At 45.5% G+C, this 19,827-nt stretch overlaps 6 protein-coding genes across 7 annotated transcripts; 4 read left to right on the forward strand and 2 right to left on the reverse strand.

The window, feature by feature from the left end:
• Positions 1–401: 401 nt before the first annotated feature.
• On the reverse strand, positions 402–7,434 carry LOC6549905. The gene is made up of 3 exons (XM_001977345.3): positions 7,241–7,434; positions 923–1,040; positions 402–854 (listed from the first exon to the last, which is right to left on the reverse strand). Exons 1-3 carry the CDS (start codon positions 7,280–7,282, stop codon positions 637–639), a joined length of 378 nt encoding a protein of 125 aa, XP_001977381.2. The 5' UTR covers positions 7,283–7,434; the 3' UTR covers positions 402–636.
• Positions 7,435–7,772: 338 nt separating this feature from the next.
• LOC6549903 (U3 small nucleolar RNA-associated protein 6 homolog) lies at positions 7,773–10,187 on the reverse strand. Its single transcript, XM_001977343.3, has 5 exons — positions 10,150–10,187; positions 9,808–10,016; positions 9,447–9,750; positions 8,204–9,388; positions 7,773–8,129 (listed from the first exon to the last, which is right to left on the reverse strand). The coding sequence occupies exons 2-5, from the start codon at positions 9,897–9,899 to the stop codon at positions 7,902–7,904; spliced, it is 1,809 nt and encodes a 602-aa protein (XP_001977379.1). The 5' UTR covers positions 9,900–10,016; positions 10,150–10,187; the 3' UTR covers positions 7,773–7,901.
• LOC6549902 (chromobox protein homolog 3) lies at positions 10,187–11,269 on the forward strand. The gene has a single exon (XM_001977342.3). It carries the CDS (start codon positions 10,307–10,309, stop codon positions 11,021–11,023), a length of 717 nt encoding a protein of 238 aa, XP_001977378.1. The 5' UTR covers positions 10,187–10,306; the 3' UTR covers positions 11,024–11,269.
• Positions 11,270–11,801: 532 nt separating this feature from the next.
• Positions 11,802–14,637, forward strand: LOC6549901 (anaphase-promoting complex subunit 4). 2 transcript variants are annotated; one of them, XM_001977341.3, is made up of 6 exons: positions 11,802–12,039; positions 12,113–12,355; positions 12,437–12,836; positions 12,891–13,067; positions 13,129–13,291; positions 13,351–14,637. In XM_001977341.3, exons 1-6 carry the CDS (start codon positions 11,928–11,930, stop codon positions 14,581–14,583), a joined length of 2,328 nt encoding a protein of 775 aa, XP_001977377.1. In that variant the 5' UTR covers positions 11,802–11,927; the 3' UTR covers positions 14,584–14,637. The 2 variants fall into 2 exon arrangements, with proteins under 2 accessions (XP_001977377.1, XP_015010849.1); XM_015155363.2 differs by having other exon boundaries at positions 11,818–12,039; positions 12,891–13,061.
• Positions 14,638–14,789: 152 nt separating this feature from the next.
• Positions 14,790–15,719, forward strand: LOC6549900 (pre-rRNA-processing protein esf2). Its single transcript, XM_026982711.1, has 2 exons — positions 14,790–15,200; positions 15,272–15,719. Exons 1-2 carry the CDS (start codon positions 14,897–14,899, stop codon positions 15,655–15,657), a joined length of 690 nt encoding a protein of 229 aa, XP_026838512.1. The 5' UTR covers positions 14,790–14,896; the 3' UTR covers positions 15,658–15,719.
• Positions 15,720–15,919: 200 nt separating this feature from the next.
• Positions 15,920–19,294, forward strand: LOC6549898 (T-complex protein 1 subunit beta). Its single transcript, XM_001977339.3, has 4 exons — positions 15,920–16,042; positions 16,983–17,672; positions 17,919–18,546; positions 18,618–19,294. The coding sequence occupies exons 1-4, from the start codon at positions 16,040–16,042 to the stop codon at positions 18,902–18,904; spliced, it is 1,608 nt and encodes a 535-aa protein (XP_001977375.2). The 5' UTR covers positions 15,920–16,039; the 3' UTR covers positions 18,905–19,294.
• Positions 19,295–19,827: the final 533 nt, after the last annotated feature.

Genomic DNA, 19,827 nt, shown 5'->3' on the forward strand with positions numbered 1-19,827 from the left:
AGGTTAAATATTTAAGGTGGAAACTCAAATACGGAGGGTTTACCTAGTTAATAGAAAAGCTAATCCCTGATGCCCAGGAGTTGAAACCATGGGCTATCAATGGAAAGGTTGACCACGTTTTTGGGAAGGGTCGTAGTCGGGATTTGGGATTTGAATGCGATTTGAATCGCAGACCATTGGATCTTGCAACATTTGCTGGCACGTGACGTCAGGGCCGTGAGTTTTTCAGTTTTTTTGTTTTCCCAGAAACTTAGCCCTCTGGCAATTATGGCCCATTATCCCGGGAGCGGAATGGCAGTGATGGCTCGCGGGGACTTTGGGGGGCAATTATGGTGATGTAAGACATGGGCAGATGTTGTGAGTTTAGCATATTATAACCACAGATAGCTGGAATGTACATATATGTTGTGTATGTGTATATATTTAATGGACTCCTGTAAATAATCGGCGTGCGCATATCTGAGATTAGCTTAAGACACGTATAAATACATATAAAACGGTTGTACACACAGTTAAAAAAAATTGGTACGTTAACATTTACAATAGATTCTTGTTTCTTTATGGTTATCAAGACGAGTTATTCGATTTGCAAAAAAAAATATATATATGGAGTACATATACGACGGAACGGAATCTTTACGTCCGGCAGATGCAGAGGGTGTCCAGAAGGAAGACGGCCGCATTGATGATCATCAGGGAACCGGCTCCGATGGCCTGGCGCTTCCTGTCGGTGTTCAGGAGCCCACCATGCCACTCATCGATCACCAGAGCTCCGGAGGCCACGAACAGCAGGCAACCGATCAGCGAGAACAGGGCGTTCAGACGCTTCTCCACCAGCGAGTTGACCACATGGCCTGCAAAGGAATCGGGATGCTCGTAAGGACACTGCCGCATATCAAAAGCTAGGCTAGCTACTACTCACCAACCAACAGAACGCCGCAGATGACCGTGTAGCCACCAACGGTGCCGGCCACAATCACCGGATGGAGGGACAGGTTTCCTACCGTCTCGTACAGCACAATGCAGGCGATGGCGATGGCCTGGAAGATGCGGAAAGAGCATACGCTATCATTAGCAGGGCTTTTCGTAATGGGAAACAATACGTAAGTTCCACACTTTCTTAAGGCTCATTCGTTATAACTTGAATGGAAATGGTCACATAGCCTACAAATTGGGCGTTTTGAACCGCTAATTACCAATGCTAACGATCCCTATCACTTTTTGAAAGATTTTGGGAAATTCATTTTTGGGTACATTTTTGAATTTTTTGTAAGGGGTAACATCATCAAAATTTGAAAAAAATGGCAAAAAATTAGCATTCCCATTTTTAAACACGGTTCGATTGGAAATTTTATTACGAGCGCAACGAGGTATACCATTCCATGTTCAGACAATTATTTTTAAAGTTGTGGCCAAAAAACTGATTATTTTATGACCAAAATGAGCAAAAACGGATTTTGGCAAAAATTCAAATATTTTTGGTGGGCATTTTAATCATAACTCGGCTAAAAATGATCATAAACATGAAAGAATAACTGTTTTGAGCAGCTAATTACCAATACTAACGATCCCTATCACTTTTTGACGGATTTTGGGAAATTAATTTTTGGGTCAATTTTTGTATTTTTTGTAAGGGGTAACATCATCAAAATTTGCAAAAAATGGCAAAAAAATTGAGTTCCCATTTTTAAACACAGTTTGATTGGAAATTTTATTACGAGCGCATCGAGGTATACCATTTCATGTTCAGACAATTATTTTTAAAGTTGTGGCCAAAAAACTGATTATTTTATGACCAAAATTCGGAAAAGCCGATTTTGGCAAAAAATCAAAAATTTTGTATGGCCATTTTAATCATAACTTGGCTAAAAATAATCATGAAAGAAAAACGGGTTTGAGCATTTGAAGTAATCATTTTATTAGTTCAAATACTTATATTAGGAAGCCAGCACAACGAAAATGTCGCCCACGAAGATGGCGCCATTGGCGAGACTCAAAATGCCGGAGACCAGCAGCATTTCCCACTCCTCCTGCGACTTGCAGTGTGCCAGCCATTGGGCTAGGATAATGGTGCCTGTGGCCCCAAAAAGGATGAAGCCACCGATCGAGAAGATAATATCGAGGCGCTTGTCCACGACTATGCCACCCAAATGACCTGAAAACATATCCACCTCTTAGACAGACGCTAGACTGGGTAGTTCCAGGGATTTACCTGTTGCTATCACAGAGCAGGTGATTAGATAACCGACTAAAGTGCCATGGACCAGCATCGCTTGCCGGATGAAGGCCAGTTCCGAAACGCTCTCGATCAAGATAATGCTCGTCATGATGAAGACCTGCGAGTTAAGGACTCGGTGCTTAAAACCTTGGGATGGACAAGCTCACAGACGGACAAACTCGCGGACAAACTCGCGGACAAACTTACGGACAAACTCGAGGACAAACTCGCGGACAAACTCACGAACAGATAGAACGGACACACAGACAAATTAGGAGGAGTCAATAGAATGGTTCGGATAGAAGGTCAGTATCTTTCAGAGAGTTTAAGTATATGGTATAAAAACGAAACTCTGTAGTTATGCCAATGCCAGGATCAGAAAACATTCCCCTGAAAGTCATAGCTACTTAGCGAACACTCTTCAATTTTGCCTCTATCCTATCAAACAAAATTAATCACTTTTGGGCTAACACCAAAAGCCGTCGGAAAGGGCGGCCTGATAATTTTGACCACGTCGTGTGCTTAATGGCTTCAATTGCTGGCCATATGCTTTTGGACTTTGGGTGCTTGTTACTGTTTGTGTGTCTGGTGAAAACAGCGGATGTTCCGCCACAAAAGTGCAGCAATTCTTGCATCAAATTTGACAAGGCAAATAACTTGAATTCAATTATAATTAAGCCCACAAAAGCCTATAGAAGTTCAAATAAAAATGGTTTCAAACTGAAATAACCTAAAACGGACCAGACAAAAATGGTAAGCATAGTTTTAAAATATAGTTCGTTTGCTCTGCTAAGATTCGAGGCAACAAGCACTTTCCCCATCGAAATCGTAAATAAAATGCACAATTTAAGGTGCCTGTCACATTATGAGCCACCAGAAGCCACCCACTCCACATTTATCACCATGGAGAGCGGCGGGAAAAGTCGCGGAATTAGAATTCGAACCCACCCATCCATTTACTTATCAAATATGAAAATTATTCCGATATTGCCAGGCGACAAAGTGACAGCGACAGATATGGGGTTTTATGGCGATAAATTGGCGGGCCATCGAGTGCCAATACAGTGGGACAGGGGGACAGTGGGCTACCGCTAAGTGTGACACACCCGTGGGCAATCAATCAATTAGGCGGGAGCCCGCTGCTAATTGGGTTCTGAAGGATGCAGGGCCCAGCCCTGTGGACATTGTAATGCAGTAGGGCCAGTATAAGGTCGTTAGGTCATTAGGGTTCCTGAATGGCCAAACTAAAGTAAACAACTGGCATATTCACATCCATATCCATATCGTTGCCCCATCGAAAATAATTTGTTTATGAATTTGCAGATTGCATACATACATATCTGCATGTATATATTTCCGTGGGGGCCGCTTCCTGTGTCAATAATTACCGATTGCTGTTGTCATTTGCCATTTTTTCCGACCAAATGTCTATCTATACATATATTCAGTTTTAGTGTTTGTGTGCGGCTTCTTTGTTGTTTAATTGTCACGGCCAAGAATCGGCGAAGGGGAAGTAGGCCCAAAAACGACATAAACACCAAAATAATGGCAAAATTCGGTGGGTTGAATCGCGTTAACGACACATTCATTTGGGGAGTGGCATATTTGGTATGCCATTAGCATTGGGAAAATGCTGCCCAAACTATTTAGGCGTAATTGATCAATAGACTGTTTTAGGTTTTTGGCAATTCATAAAGCTAAATTATTAATTGGAAGCCCTGCTGGTAAATTATTGATTGAATCTGTCGGAAAAGTCTTTGAATTTATAAAGCAGCAAACTTTGAAACTGGAAATTCTATCTATACAATTTTAAAACTTCATTTGTAGCCTTAAATAAATTTTCCCACAGCACTGAAAAGCTTTGGGCCAAACTTCAAACGTCTACGAAACTATGAAATGTGCTGTCGAATGACTAAGACTTGCTTACTTCTGGATGCCAGATATTATTTACACATTAAATTCACACCGTTTCATTTCGTAGTTGGTTGCAAATGCCGGGGAAAAACCCCGAGAGCCACGCCCCCCAGAACGTACCTAAAAAATAGTCACACTTTGACAGAAATGAGCCACAAATACCCATTGTGGTAGATCAATTTTATTTTCAACAGATATTGTTAGTATGGCCCATTCATTATACGGCCACCTGACATGCCATTGACTTTTTTGGGGAGTGTGGGGGTGCAGGCGCCTCAGAACGCACAAATCAATTAAATAAATTTTCGAGAAAACGGTGGATAGAACGAACAATAAAATAAACACAAATGCGCCTCCATGATTTGCAGCCAAGGCATTTATTAGGCCGTAAAAATATTTACGAGCAAGTTGCTGGAGAAATTTGTGGAGGGCAAACAATGGCTCGGTTATTCTTATCGTCCGGCCAATCTATTTACCTGCCAGCTCATTCGCACTCACAGCTGGGAGACAAATATTTGAGCAGTGCCTACTATTGATGCCCCTTGATGTTCACTCCCCCAACAAAGAACTAACAAAAGAAAAAAATCGCAAAAAAACACCTAATAATATAATAGCGCAGAAAATAGCATTGCTTGGCCAGATAATCAAGGAACAGCTAGAGCCCAATTAACCATTCCGCGGGCATTTCACTGTTTACTCAATGCAACAGCCGACCTTTCGGCGATGGCGCACATGGCGTATGCGTAATGCGTGCCAGATTTCTCAGCTATTTTTTGGCCATGATCACGATGATGTCATCGTGGTAGCTGCTGTGTCTGGCTGCACCGTGGAAAACTGCCCTCTCCTTGGACCGGATGTTATTTGAATTTGAAAACTCGCCCTACAACCGAATTTCAAATGAGCCCAGTTATTTTCTCATTGGTCATTTGTAAAAAACTCAGCTGAAGCGCCTCAATTCCTGTGTAACTGGATCATTTTAGTATTCTACTCACTGACAGCTAATTGTCCATTCCCACAGAACCTAATTGAATGGAAATGTTACGATTTCCTTGTGATTTCTGACAATTTTCACTTTATCTATTCCACTCAAATTGTTCTCGGTGTAGTGGTTTTGACTGCTGAGTGCATTTGTCGAACGTGATTGCTCGCCTGCCCCACGGAGATGGGGTGTGGCCTACCCAGATCGGATGGGTCGGTCGGAACGGACATGATCCGCGTTATAATACACACCGTATGTTGAGTGCCCGGCAAGTGGGTCGCATGGCAGTGATGCAATCAACGGAATAACTGGCAGTTGACTCATTTGCCGGGATCCGTGCTATAAGATCACTCAATAACTCGCACATTGCTCAATGCTGATCATGTACAGAATACTGCGTGCCGAAAGCACCTATCCCATTGAGAGAAATTGGGGAAACGGGGCGGTTCCTTGGTGATAAGTGACTTTATATAAACGTATAATGAATACATATAAAGGAAAGTATGGTAATAAGATTAGGTTAATCTTTAGTTCATAACGATGGAAAGCAACGCAATTCAATTCCAAAATGGCTATCAAAAACACCCATTTTTAATGGAATTTTGTGGAATAAGCAAGCCAGAGTTGAGCCAAATGTTTCAGCAAGCAAATACTTGTATGTAAATGTTTATAAATAAACAATCTTGCATCTGCACTCATCTGGTTTCGGAGATAAGGCTGCACAATATATTCTTTGCTATGCTGTCGTTGTCATTAAATAATATACAGAACTTTCCCCACATCACTCAATAATTACAAAAAAATATAATAGAAGAAACATTCAGTGGGTAAAAAAGATAAGTATCATGCAGCAATTCAGTCTTTTGGAAACAACTAATTATGGTAAATTGCCTCATATCTTTCCTATATACTCCCCCATTTGTCGTGAAGCTCCAAATTGATATGAAATTCCAGGTATTTCAAGCTGCGAATCTGTGTTGCCCCATATACATACATACATACAATTGTATATATTAGTCATTCCAGCTCTATCTACAGATTTGCTCTCTTTTAAGCTCACAGAATCGCACAAATGATGTCATATGTGTTGATGTGTTGGGATCAAAAATAAAACCAGGAATATATGCGCTTTATCAAGGCACAAATACAACAAATGGACAATTGCCCCGCATATGGATACATGTCCCTTAAAAATGATATAAAGCCAGTTTCGACATGCAAGTTCACTTGAATAATTTATTCGGCAATTACCCGTGGTGAAAAGGAAACGCACTTGACAAAACGAAATTCTATTGAAAAGAATGATCTAAGTTGGGCCTTTGTTCACTTTTGCGGCACATAATATGCCGCTGGGAACCCCGAAAATAAATTAAATTTGGGAGGTGGAGAGGTCATGACATCATTGAGCCAAGAGCACGCATTAATACCAGACCTACGCACCCAAAAACAAAAAAAGAACATGAAAAACGATGAAACGACTGTGGAAAAAATAACAGAAACAGTGAAGTCATAGTGCTTTGTTGTGGTCCAAAAAAACCGGTTGTTCTTCTTCCACAAGAGCGGGCACAAAATAACAAACAACCAGAAAAGAAACTCTAGAGACGCAACAGGAAATGGATGGAAATTTGGGGATGGAGGAAAGCAGACGCTCACAAAGCACAAAGACAAACATTCTATACAGTCTCGTCATTTTCAACTCCAATCCGCAGCTGCCACAAATTCAATTTGACTTTAATAACCATATTCAGGCGCTTGGCGGTTGGCTAAAGGAATGTGTATCTCTAGCCCTAAAATGTGTTTTACAAATCAAAAGCGAAGTGCGGGATTTTGTAGTGAACATGTAGACCCTTGAGATTATTAGTTAAGAGCTTAGATTAAAATAAATATAATATATACAAAAACTATTTCAATTACGTTTATCTATCACTTTGATGGCGTAGCAATTTAAGGCGTATATAATGGTAATACAAAATTACATTTATATTACTTAAATAGCAGTTGCAACTTTCAAACGTCGAATTGAGCCATTTAATTGCTTGGGTTTATCATAGTCAACTAGCCGAAACTGTGTTGTACAGAAATTAGGCAGCCTCCAGCGATTAAGGAGCAGTTTAAATGCTATTACTCACCAGCTCGATGATTTTCAGCAGCAGACGATTGTTGAACTCCATGGCGCTCAGTTGAGATTTCGCTTTCGTTGGCTTTTATGGGATCGGACTGGATCAAGTCGGTTGATGCGCTGGATTTCCTTGTGCGTGTTGATTCCACGGCGTACGCAAGTGAACTGGCCAACTGCTGTACCGCCACTCGCTTTCAAAGCTTCAGCGGCGTCGACGTCGGCGGCGAAGTCGGCCGCGGCAGCGGCGGAGGCGGCGGCGGAGGCGGAGGCAGCGGCGTCAGCCAGCCAAAGTTAATGCCCATGTTTACCTTCGGAAGACGCAATTAGCTCGGATTTATGAGCACATCCGTCGACAGAAGAGGGTAAAAGGATATTCTCTAGTGCATTACTCATAACCTAACAGCTTTAAAGGACGCCTTAGCGATGAGATCGTTAAAAAGTAACTTTACACACTTTACTACGCTTCAACAATGGTCCAAGTGTATAACTATTATGTTTTATACATTTAAGCTTGCACTTTCGAAGGAAAAAATCGAATTTTATAAATTATCTTATAAGCTGTATATTCACAAGTTCTTATTTTTAGAATCGAATTACTATCGACAGTCCGAAAGTTCGACTTAGGAATTAAGTAAAAAAACAGAAATTAAACTAGCGAATCTTTATGCCAACTATATAGAGGCGCCCACGTACGCCAGTGCCCGCTCCGCCTCAAACGCGGCGACGTATTGGGGTTCCAGGGTGGAGAGGGCCCGCTGGGTGAGCAGGGAGATGTTCTTGGCTTCGCCGTGATCCCGCTCGAAGGCGAGGTACTCCACCCAAACGCGCGGCTCTGACTTGCCAAAGTAGCAGGCCATAAAGTCGTAGCACATGCGCCAGTATTTGAGGCTGGCCTGGTCCTGTCGGAGAGCAAGAGATGAAGTAAATTAGTTGCATTTCGAAAATGCATGGCAAACAAGACAGGAAAACTTACGCGAACTGCTGCGCTGGACTCCAGCTGAACCATTTGGCGGTGCAGCTCCAGCGACATGGGCGGTAGAACGGCCAGCTTTGCGTACTCCTTGCGTGCTTCCTCTACGGACCGCTCCTGCCACAGATATCGCAGATAGTCGGAACGCAGCTCGCCAAACTCCGGCCACGCAGCCCTGCAGGCGATGCCGTAGATCTCATTCAGCCGGCGTGCGCCCAAGCTGTCCTGCCGAGTGCGATAGTACAGAATGACACTGCGCCACAGCGGTAACGCCTCACTGCCCATGCTCTTCTGGATCTTGTTGAAGAGCTCATAGATCAATGGCTCACTGTCGCTTTGGATGTGCGTGGCCAGAAGGAGCTCGTGCATCTCCACCGAAGAATCGTTCTTCATGGCTTCTGTGAGAATGGTGACAGCTGCCTCTCTTCCACTCGGAGCAGTGCAAAGCATCTTTCTCAGTGTGGCATAGTGTTTCACGCCCATCAACTGGGACCGATGGCCCGCCTGCAGGGCATCCGCTAGGCACTGTTGCTTAAGGATACGCTCCGCCTTTCCATCGCTATTAAGGGCCAGCATGGCATCCAAATACATATTCCACATTTCTGTCGTTTGCAGCTCCTCCACTGCCGATTTGTAGACAGTCACACAGAGTTGAATGCGTCGCTTGAGAGAGCGGGCATTTACCGATCGGGATTTCTTGCTGGCCGGCTCTTCATCACTGGTATCCAAGTCCTCATCCTCCAAGTCGCCCAGATGGAAGCCGCGCAGCTCTCGCTGGGCAAGCAGATCCCACAGGCCCGGCTCACGGGGGAACTTCTCCTGCATATCATCGATTATCATACGCTGCAGCTTGCCCGTCAATTCCTGATGATCCTCACAGCTTTCTAGGAGCTTAACGAAATAGTCCAATTGAGTAATATTGGCCATGCTGTTGCGGTAGACTGCCTCCACGCGTTCCAGTTTAATGTCCTGCTCCGAGAGCGTGTTCTCGGCTAGATTACGTTCGTTGTTGGCCAGGGCAGCCTCTTTCAGCATTATGTCAAAGAAGCACTTGTTAAGTGCCTCGGAATCCGAATGTCTCTGCAAGCCGCGCAGTAGAATGTCCTTGACTCGGTCTATGTTGAGCCGATTGTACTCGTACAGCCATAAGGCGGCGTCCACCCAAAGATCCGGCGAGTCGCCATGGTACTACATATAAGACTGGAGTAAGTAATCAATGAAAGTGAGCAGACCGGCAAATACTAACCAGCAGCATCTTCTCGTAAATGCCCGCCACCTCAACGGGATTTGACTTTTTGCTGAACTTGATCCAGTTGCTCCACAGCCGTCTGTCGTGGTTGAACTTGGCCAGAGCCTCTCTGTATAGACGCATGATCCGCGTGGCTATGGAGGCCTTCAGACCGGTAAGTTTCACGTGCATCTTCTTCTCCTTGTCCACGATGGTCATGTGCATGTGCTTCTCGTACAGTATGAAGTCCAGGTAGTCGCTGATGCTCTGGTGGCTCTTGTTAATCTTCAGGAATAGGCGTTCCCGCCTAATAACGATTTCTCTGCAAGAATAGGGATTAAATGGGGGCACAGACTGCAAACTTTTGTGGATATCTCACCTGACCTGATCCGCCGTGAATACGCTGTAGTTCTTCATCTGCTCGTACTCCGGCAGCAGGCGCTCCTGCATCTCAGCTATGAACTCGGCCATATTCGCTTCGTTTTTCCTTAACCGTATTTAGTAATATTGTTTATTTCTTTAAAAACTAGCGCACGTGCAACGAAACGGCCTGTTATCGATTGTCCAATTCCTGGAGAGTTATCGCTTCTAGGGATGGTAGAAAATGCCGTTAAAAATGATTAGAAAATAGCTCAAATTGGTCATGAGATTGATCAAATTAAAATTGAAGAGCGTAAAATTTGAATTTATTTTTTAAGTTTCAGCGTATTGTTTTATTTACCTGACCGATGGCGATAGCTGGCGATAGTTGGCACGAGTTGCATGGAGTTGCCCATCTTGATTTTTTCTTCTTCCATCTCTATAATCGGACGTATAAATAAGTTTTGGACGCCAAGAATAAAAATACCCACTTGGAATAACGAAATAACCGGAAAACAATGGCCGAATTCTCAGTGGAACGCGTAGAGGACAAGCGAACGGTGAATGGACGCACGGAATACTACCTAAAATGGAAAGGCTATCCCCGCAGCGAGAACACCTGGGAGCCGGTGGAAAATCTCGACTGTCCGGACCTGATAGCCAACTTCGAGGAATCGCTGAAGAACAACAAAAAGGAGACCAAGAAGCGCCTGTCCACCTCCTCCACACCCGACTCAATTCGCAGCAAGCGCAAGAGCTTCCTGGAGGACGATACCGAGGAGCAGAAGAAGCTGATTGGTTTCGAGCGCGGTCTGGAACCATCAAAAATACTTGGCGCCACCGACTCATCCGGCCACCTGATGTTCCTGATGAAGTGGAAGGGCAGCGATCATGCAGACCTGGTGCCCGCCAAGCTGGCCAACATTCGGTGTCCCCAGGTGGTCATCCAGTTCTATGAGGAGCGCCTCACCTGGCACACGGGCAGCGGCAATGGGAATAGCAATTCTGGCATTTTAGGATCCTCCGGTGGCCTGGGCTCCGTCGGCGGCAGTGGGGCCGGCGATGATACCGCTCCCGGCAGCGTGGGCACCACCGGCGGCGGCAGCAACGCAGATGGCGGTGACGAGGAGGATCCCGAACCGGCCAGCCCCATTGGCAGCATCAATCAGGACGATAACGTCAAGCCGGACGAGAGTAGCGAGCTGGACAACGGACAGCCGGATGCAGATGACTAGTTGAGTGGCAGACACAAATGACTGTTCCGGATTAACCCGCTTTTGTGGATACATACACACCGGCTTAATACGATATACATACATATTTCGTAGCGTAGCCTTTAAGATACAAACAATAAAATGGATAAGCTAAAGTTCTGGCGGGAGTCCGCGGTAGTATATAAATAATCTATAAGTTGAACTGTACAATTTTTTTAAACAACTACCTTTACTTTTGAACCCTATAAAAGTTGTATAAGCACATAACACGCATTTAAGCGTATCTCTTAGAAAGGACTCATGGAAAGAGTACTGAAGAACCATCTTTCCATTTAAAACATCTCATTTTTGACCACTGTAAAGTTATAATAGTCACAAAGTGAAATTGCCCATATCTTATCATGGAAATCAAAAGACGCCAATTGTGCTGCCCACCCGGCGTCTTTGTAGCCAGGATTTTAGCTCTTTTATTTTTAACACAGGCAACTATCAAGTTCCTTATAATACTTTAATTAAAATTATCTCGATTTTTTCTTTATTTTCCATATCAACGCAGCCAGTAAACGAAAGCATATAAAACTATGTAGATTATTAAGACCCAAGAATTTATATGAATAAAACGAAATTGTTTAAGCAGATGATTTGCCAAGGTGCACATAAGTACAATGATACAGAAGTTTTAATCAGAAATATACATACTTTCCTGCTGCAGCAGAAGTTTTTATACAAATATATATATTTTACACATGCAAGTTAAAAATTGCTCATTTTGACTAGCTATTATTTCCGCCCATCTCTGATCGATAACCGGATTAATCGATACACTTTCGACAGGCGCCGGCAAAGTGTAAACTAAAACATTGGACTGCAATTGAATTGAAGTATTTGATGTAAAGACGCTGCGAGCAAATCCTAGCGTGGAAAGATGACGCAAACTAGCTCCATGAAGCTGCTGGGCGCCCGCAACATGTCCTGCATTGTGGAGCGCATGGAATGGAACAACAAGATGGATCTGATTGCCTACGGAACGGAGAAGGGTGAGCATCTGCATCCGGAATAGCCAAGAAACGAAATATATTGCCAGTGGGCTTATCCTTCTCCTGTGGCTAGGTGAGGTGGTCATACAGCGGCTTAACTGGCAGAAGATTGTCACCTTTCCCACCCCTGGCGAGGATGTGCGGGTGCGCTCGCTCAGCTGGCAAATGGACGAGACACTCCTGGCCGTTGGCTACAGCAACGGCAAGGTGGCGCTCCTGGACGCTGAGAGCGAGACGATCATCTCGGGCCTCATTTACGAGGATGACATCAAGAAGGTATACTTTAGCAAGGCCATCAACTCGCAGGAGAACCTAGGTAAGCCAGCGTTGCATATGTCCCAATGAGGATTTGATGTTATTAACACATTAAAACTATGTCATTAACACCCAATTCCAGGAACCTACACATGCAGTGCCAAGGATAAGCACCGAAGGTTTCTGCCCAAGCTGCAGCCACTGACCAATATTGATCCCTGCCTGAAAACACTGGACCAAAAGTCCTTTCCCAAGGGTTCGCCCTGCTTCCTGGTAGTGATAATGCGCAGCGGCAAGGTGCACTTACTGCTTCTGGGAGCTCTGCAGGCGGGAAGCATTGATCTCACCCAGCACATTCTGCATCCGGAGCAGTTCGATGTGTACGACGTGCGGCTGAACGGAGACTTCAATGCCATTTATGCTCTTTTGCGGGACGGGCAGGAGCTGAAGTTGCTGCACTTTCACAACCAGGTGCTGCAGGAGTGCATGGCACCCATGCTGGAGTTGGCAACGCATTGTGCTCACATCCTGGAAACCAAAAAGTAATGCAATTATATGCCAATAAGTTATTTTACTAATCATAGTTTGGCGCACAGCTATATTAATGACACGCAACAATGTTTGACGGAAGCCTGGGAGACCGTGCAACTGGAGATGGACAACAAGCTAACGAAGTACGCCAACTCCCAGCCGTATGGACTGATCTCTGCCCATTTTCTGGAGCTGCATGTCTTTGGATTCGCTACCTTCGAGGTAGAGGAGTTTTTGTTCGAGTGAGTTGCAAATTTATTAGTCGAACCTCATGATCATCATATCGACATGTACATCTCGCAGGACTCTTTCCGAGAAGGGCTTCAAGAAGATTGCCAACTCGGTGGACCTCAGTCTAACCAATCTGCAGAGCCTAGTCTTCAAGCAGCTGAACGGATCCGCAATAAACATGTTCTATTTCCTCAACACAATCGCGGGATTCGGTCGCATGTCGCACTTTTTTGAGGTTAGTTGGGGATTAGCTGGTTTCCCATTAATTGTAACTACTGTCTGCATCCTTTCCAGTCCCTGATCTCTCCGGATGTGGCCACCGAAGCGATGCGAGCCTGTGGAGCATTTGTACTCAAAGTACACGAGCTGCAGCGAACAATCGACACTTTGGTGTACGACATGAAGCTCTTTCACGCCTGGATGATATTCACAATACTCCGGCTGTCGCATCAAGAGATTCCCGAGGACCTGGTGCTCACCGAGGAGGAGAACATTGCCATGGCCGACTTTCTTTGCTCCATGGAACCAGAATTGGACGATCGGAGCGATGATGATGACGAACTGGATCCGCTATCCGAATCGCCGCCGCCTGCTCGCAGCAAATTCAATCTTGAGCGCGTGGGACAGTATCTGGATAATGCCTACCTGACACAGCCCTATCCTAAGGATCCAAGCCAGCTGTGGGAGGAGATGGTAGCCGAGAACGAATGCCTAAGCCACTGCAAACTGTTTGTGCCTCACGACCTGAACCTGTCACTTGTGCAGCAACGCGACAAGATGTTCAATGCCATCGATGCCGTGTTCCATAAGCCAACGGAGAGCATAAGCGGGAGCTTCAAGGTGTCCTCGACGGTAATATGCAACGATCTGCCGCCCATGGAGCCCGACGAGGGCCTGAAGGATAGGGAGTTCGTGACCTGCAGCTACTACGTTAACGAAGTGGCTAGGAGTGACATGTTGGCCTGCACCATCAGCTGGCAGGAGGCAATGATTCTCGAGTTTAGTCGAGCGGGCGATGGATGGGTGCGGTGCACCAGGATTAAGCTGGAGCCAGGACCATTCACAACATCCGTTCACGAAGATTTCTGTTACCTACGATTCGTCGACCTGCAGTTCTACAACGAATCCTCGCTATCGATACTGGCTCAGTCCACAAATGCGGCACCTGGCATGCGACCGCACAGTTTCTTCGTGCAATTCTCACTGAGCGCGGCGCGGAATCAGAGCACACAGCACCAAATGGGGCCGCTGGTCAAGCTGAAGGAGGCCACTGTGACGCACAGCATCCATGACATTGTCGATGGCGCCGCCTTCAAGGGCTTGGACGGATTGTGCGACATGTTGGCCGTCTCGGGCAGCAGGAAGGTGGCCACCGTTCTATCCGATCGCAAGCGCAAGATGACCATTTTCGAGATGGAAATCGAGGAGGAGGAGGACGATACGGAGATGTCACAGGCCTCGTTTCTGGACATCAGCAAGGAGTCGGTGCTGGCTGGCGTCGCCGATTCGGAGAAACCAGAAGCGTAGTTTTGAATCTTTAAAATTTTAATTAAATGGATTATTGTGTGATAAGTTAAGATACTTCCATTAATGTCATATTTCACAATTCTCATAGGGACTGGTGATCGGATAGTATTATTAAGACTCTTGTTACACGCAATATCCCCATGAAATCGAAATGCTTAGAAAGCCGAGTATACTTTCTTAAATTAAAGGGTACCAAAACATCGATAGCCATCCGATAAAAACGTAGACTAACATCGCCTGCCAACTGTCATCCCTAATAGCGTGCACTACAACTTTTATTTAGTCAACGGAGAAGTCAAACACAAGGAAGAAAATGAAAAAGAAAACCAAGTCAAGAGACAAACCCGTTTCCATGGATGTGGACGAGAGTGAACCAGAGGAGACGCACTCGGATGAGCCGCAACCAGAGAATACAAATCCCTCGGATGACGACGATGAAATGGACCTGGCCAACTTCAAAGCCACTTCCAGTTCATCTGCTCCCGCAAAGAAACGCAAGAAAGGCATCATCTACATATCCAATATACCCAAGCACATGAATGTGACACGCCTGCGGGAAATCCTTGGCGAGTACGGAACCATCGGCAGGGTTTACCTGCAGCCAGAGAAGCTGTCAAGTGAGTGGAACAATGGGCTTATAGGACCCACTGACTACTCAGTATATATGTATTAATCTGAATATTTCTAGGTGCAAAGGCGAAGAAGAACAAACGCAAACGTTATAATATCCACTTCACCGAGGGCTGGGTGGAATTCGAGTCGAAACGGGTGGCCAAACAGATCGTTCCCCTGCTGAACAACAAGCAGATCTCCACGCGCAAGAAGTCCCAGTTCTACGACTCGCTGTGGAGCATGAAGTACCTACCGCGCTTCAAGTGGGTCCATCTAACCGAGCGTATGAACTACGAGCAGGCGGTGCACAAGCAGCGGCTCCACACGGAGGTGTCGCAGGCCCGCAAGGAGACCACCTTCTTCCAGAACAATCTCGACAAGAGCGAGTTCATCAAGAAGCAGGCCAAAAAGGCCAAGAAAGCGGAGAAGGCTCTGGCTGCCAAGGGCGAAAGCGGGGCCTGAGTCCGCGCTAGACTGTTGCATCCTATGTTTACCTGATTGGAAATATACTTAAATTAAGTAAATCAATGTGTTCCCTCTTAACTTTTAGGCGCGTGATCTAATTCTAAGCTATATTGCACATGATTTCTTTGGTTCCTTCGAAACTAGCGCTCATAAATATCGATATCTGCAAAATATCGATTGTTGGTGCTTGGCGATACTGCTTCTGGTATTTAAGTTCGTGCACGCGTTAGTACTTTTCCGCTGTCTGTATTTATAACCGATAGCCGAGTGTAATCGATAACAACCATCGACTGTCTCCACCATTTTCTTTGTCGCTTTGTTGCGCCCGTGTGGTATTCGAAAATTCTGTGATCAAAAACCGACTAATTAAGCAGAGAAAATGGTAAATTTAAAACGAACAACTAAGTTATTCGAGTGGTTTTCGGTGCGGGCGTGTGGCGTTACGTGACTTTGGACAGTTTTCATTGATAATTTCCGCCAATTCGGCGTTTTCATTTGCCGGGTGTGTGTGATAGAAGCGCAAGCCATTTTGACAGGCGGCTTGCACGTGAGCCATGGACTCCGATTTCGGTTTCACTTCCAGAACATTCTTCCGACCACGGGATCGCCGGCGAATTCGCGCTGCCGCTAGATTTCTAGCCGGGATCGGGTCCGGCAGCAGACGGAGAACCTTCCAGATGCATTCCACGCCGTTTTTGCTGCCGATGAATCACTCGGTGCCGCTCTCTCGCCCTCCACTTTTTGGGGGTTAGGTCGAGGCGATATGGCTGCACGGAGAGAAAAACCATAACAATCTAGCATAGAATATATATATATCTATAATATTCTGTATATTTTCGCACCACAAACGCATCTGGCTTGCAGTGACTTCGGTTTGGCCATGCCAGCAGGCAATCCTCGCCAGAAATGGCAGCATATTGGTTCGCCGTCTGCCATTGTCAAGATAGCGTTCTTGATCTGCCAAGGAAAATATCATGATGGTGATTTGAAATGTCATCTTGGCATCACCATATCCTCTTTTTAAATACAAAAGTGTTGATGGTTAAAAAATATTTTATTTAGCAAAAGAAGCTAACGAACTGATGTCACTGAAGTCTTTAAATTTTTGGTGACTAAGTGTTATTAATTCGCTATTAAAAGTAGAAAATTCAGGGTTTTTTTTTAAATTCCATTTTTATTTTTTAATCAAATTGAGGAATGTACTATTATTTCGCTTTTTGTAGCATTTTATTACTGCCCCATAGTGTAATTTATATACGTGGGGTTTATTGGTGGTTTCAATTGGATTGATTCTCACTAATTGATCGCGTTTCGTCTTGCAGGAGATGTCCTTGAATCCCGTGCGCGTGCTCAAGAATGAGGCGCAGGAGGAGAAGGCCGAGATGGCCCGTCTGTCCTCGTTCATTGGAGCCATTGCCATCGGTGATCTGGTGAAGAGCACCCTGGGTCCTAAGGGTATGGACAAGATCTTGGTGGCTACCGGACGCAACGCCGGCCACGTCGAGGTGACCAACGATGGTGCCACTATTCTGCGTGCAGTCGGCGTGGACAATCCGGCCGCCAAGATTCTGGTCGATATGTCGCGTGTGCAGGACGAGGAAGTGGGCGATGGCACTACCTCGGTCACCGTTTTGGCCTCGGAACTGCTCCGCGAGGCGGAGAAACTAGTCGAACAGAAGCTGCACCCACAGATCATCGTCTCTGGCTGGCGTCAGGCCACCCAGGTGGCTATGGAGGCGCTCACCGCCGCCGCCCAGGACAACTCTGCCAGTGACGAGAAGTTCCGCAACGATCTGCTGAACATTGCCCGCACCACGCTCTCTTCGAAGATCCTGCACCAGCACAAGGACTTCTTCGCCAATCTGGCGGTGGACGCCGTGCTGCGTCTGAAAGGCTCCGGCGAGCTCAAGTCCATACAGATCATCAAGAAGTCGGGCGGCACTCTGGGAGACTCCTTCCTGGACGAGGGCTTCCTGCTGGACAAGAAGCCCGGTGTGCACCAGCCACAGCGTGTAAGTGATTTTCTTGTTTTGTCGTGCTACGCAGTGATAGATTCGTCGTTTAAACCCCCTGCTGTCTATTAGCGCGTCAAAGTGACTGTGAACTATGTGGATTTGACTTCATATCACAGCCATTTTGACGAGTTTGTTGGGCAGCCCCATCATCGTGAAGTGTCGGGCGTGCAAGTGAATTTTTAAGACTATGTACCAGAACATGATCTCATCCATGAACCACCTGGCTGCTCTTCTCCACCGCAGATTGAGAATGCCAAAATTCTGATTGCCAACACGCCCATGGACACCGATAAGATTAAGGTGTTCGGCAGCAGTATCAAGGTCGATTCGCTGGCCAAAATCGCCGACCTGGAGATGGCCGAGAAGGAGAAGATGAAGGAAAAGGTGGACAAGATCCTGAAGCACAAATGCAACGTCTTCATCAACCGTCAATTGATCTACAACTATCCGGAGCAGCTGTTTGCCGATGCCCAGGTGATGTCCATCGAGCATGCCGATTTCGACGGCATCGAGCGTCTGGCCTATTGCACCGGCGGAGAGATTGTCTCCACCTTTGAGAATCCCTCGCTGGTGAAGCTGGGCGAGTGCGATGTTATCGAGCAGGTGATGATCGGCGAGGATACGCTGCTGCGTTTCAGCGGCGTTAAGCTGGGCGAGGCCTGCACCATCGTGATCCGCGGTGCTACCCAACAGATTCTGGACGAAGCTGATCGCTCCCTGCACGACGCCCTCTGCGTGCTGGCGGCCACCGTCAAGGAGTCGCGCATCATCTTCGGTGGCGGCTGCTCCGAGGCTCTGATGGCCACCGCCGTGCTGAAGAAGGCGGCCGAAACACCCGGCAAGGAGGCCATCGCCATCGAGGCCTTTGCTCGTAAGTTTCTTAAAGCCATGTCATATGCATGCAGTCTTCCTAATGAATGCCTTTTCTAATTCGCATTACAGGTGCTCTGCTGTCCCTGCCCACGGCCATTGCCGATAATGCTGGCTACGATTCCGCCCAGCTGATCTCGGAGCTGCGTGCCGGCCACGCCCAGGGCAAACAGACTCTGGGTCTGGACATGGAGCTGGGCAAGGTGGCCGATGTCCGTGAGCTGGGCATCACCGAGTCGTTCGCCGTGAAGCGCCAGGTCCTGATGTCCGCCTCCGAGGCTGCGGAGATGATCCTGCGCGTGGACAACATCATTCGCTGCGCTCCACGCCGACGCGTGCCCGACAGGGGCTACTGCTAGGCGCTTAAGTATTCTTGTTCTAGGATCCTATTTTTTTTAATTATGAACTCTCGTTTAACATCATCGCTAATCTTACACGTTTTGTTTACACTAATAACCCACACACAACACATTAGCATTTATATTACACACCCCACTCTCAAAATCGCACACTTTCTCGCTAAATTTGTCTCCTTCGTGTAATCCTACTACTTAATTGTGAAACAAATTGATATGTTGCAAGCCGAGCTTTTGATTCGAGGACGAGTGGATGAGTGCGATCAAACCAAAACATTTCAAAAATGTCTAAAACTCCATCAAACCAACAACTAAACGAACTTGTAAATGAATACAATTGTTGTAAACATTTGATGTGCGCGAATTAAAGACCATTAAACAGAAAAAAAGAAATAAATGGTATATATTTATGCTTAACAAAACTAAACAAAGTGCGTTCTTATTTGCAACATTTCTCTAGTTCTAATTTGCATTCTTTAACTTGGCTAAATGTGGTCATATAGGTAAAAGAGTAACATTTTGTAACACTGAATTACCAATTCAAAAAAATCAATTACCAATTTCGATCCTTATTACTTTTTGACTGAATTTGGGAAATACATTTTTGAGTAAATTTTCGAATTGTTTTGTATAAAAAAGGGCAAACATTTCGAATTTTCATTTTTTAACACAGTTCGATTGGAAATTTATTTACGAACTCAACGAAGTGTGAAATTCATTATTTGGACTATTATTGAATGTTCTGATCTAAATACTGATTATTTTCTACATTATTTTCTAAAAATCAGAGGAACGCTTTTGGGCAAATATTCCATATTTACGATTGGTTTTTTACGTATAACTTGGCTAAAAATTGTCATAAAGCTATAGGAATTACTGTTTTGTACTCCTAATTACCAATACTAACCATCCCTATCACTTTTTGG

This window comes from Drosophila erecta, unplaced genomic scaffold, assembly GCF_003286155.1.
Source record: "Drosophila erecta strain 14021-0224.00,06,07 unplaced genomic scaffold, DereRS2 tig00000152-arrow-arrow-pilon, whole genome shotgun sequence".
In the NCBI taxonomy this organism is placed as follows: Eukaryota; Metazoa; Arthropoda; class Insecta; order Diptera; family Drosophilidae; genus Drosophila; species Drosophila erecta.

Bases quoted from the DNA above. Each gene is read 5' to 3' on its own strand.
- LOC6549905 (XM_001977345.3), bottom strand. From the start codon at position 7,282: ATGGAGTTCAACAATCGTCTGCTGCTGAAAATCATCGAGCTG. The intron at 1,041-7,240 runs GTGAGTAATAGC...CGCATCTTCCAG, and splicing joins TGCTGAAAATCATCGAGCTG to GCCATCGCCATCGCCTGCAT. The intron at 855-922 runs GTGAGTAGTAGC...ATTCCTTTGCAG, and splicing joins CTGCGGCGTTCTGTTGGTTG to GCCATGTGGTCAACTCGCTG.
- LOC6549903 (XM_001977343.3), bottom strand. From the start codon at position 9,899: ATGGCCGAGTTCATAGCTGAGATGCAGGAGCGCCTGCTGCCGGAGTAC. The intron at 9,751-9,807 runs GTGAGATATCCA...CTATTCTTGCAG, and splicing joins TTCACGGCGGATCAGGTCAG to AGAAATCGTTATTAGGCGGG. The intron at 8,130-8,203 runs GTAAGTTTTCCT...GCTCTCCGACAG, and splicing joins AGTCCAGCGCAGCAGTTCGC to GACCAGGCCAGCCTCAAATA.
- LOC6549902 (XM_001977342.3), top strand. From the start codon at position 10,307: ATGGCCGAATTCTCAGTGGAACGCGTAGAGGACAAGCGAACGGTGAAT.
- LOC6549901 (XM_001977341.3), top strand. From the start codon at position 11,928: ATGACGCAAACTAGCTCCATGAAGCTGCTGGGCGCCCGCAACATGTCC. The intron at 12,837-12,890 runs GTAATGCAATTA...TTTGGCGCACAG, and splicing joins CACATCCTGGAAACCAAAAA to CTATATTAATGACACGCAAC. The intron at 13,292-13,350 runs GTTAGTTGGGGA...CATCCTTTCCAG, and splicing joins GCATGTCGCACTTTTTTGAG to TCCCTGATCTCTCCGGATGT.
- LOC6549900 (XM_026982711.1), top strand. From the start codon at position 14,897: ATGAAAAAGAAAACCAAGTCAAGAGACAAACCCGTTTCCATGGATGTG. The intron at 15,201-15,271 runs GTGAGTGGAACA...GAATATTTCTAG, and splicing joins GCAGCCAGAGAAGCTGTCAA to GTGCAAAGGCGAAGAAGAAC.
- LOC6549898 (XM_001977339.3), top strand. The intron at 17,673-17,918 runs GTAAGTGATTTT...TCTCCACCGCAG, and splicing joins GTGTGCACCAGCCACAGCGT to ATTGAGAATGCCAAAATTCT. The intron at 18,547-18,617 runs GTAAGTTTCTTA...TTCGCATTACAG, and splicing joins CGCCATCGAGGCCTTTGCTC to GTGCTCTGCTGTCCCTGCCC.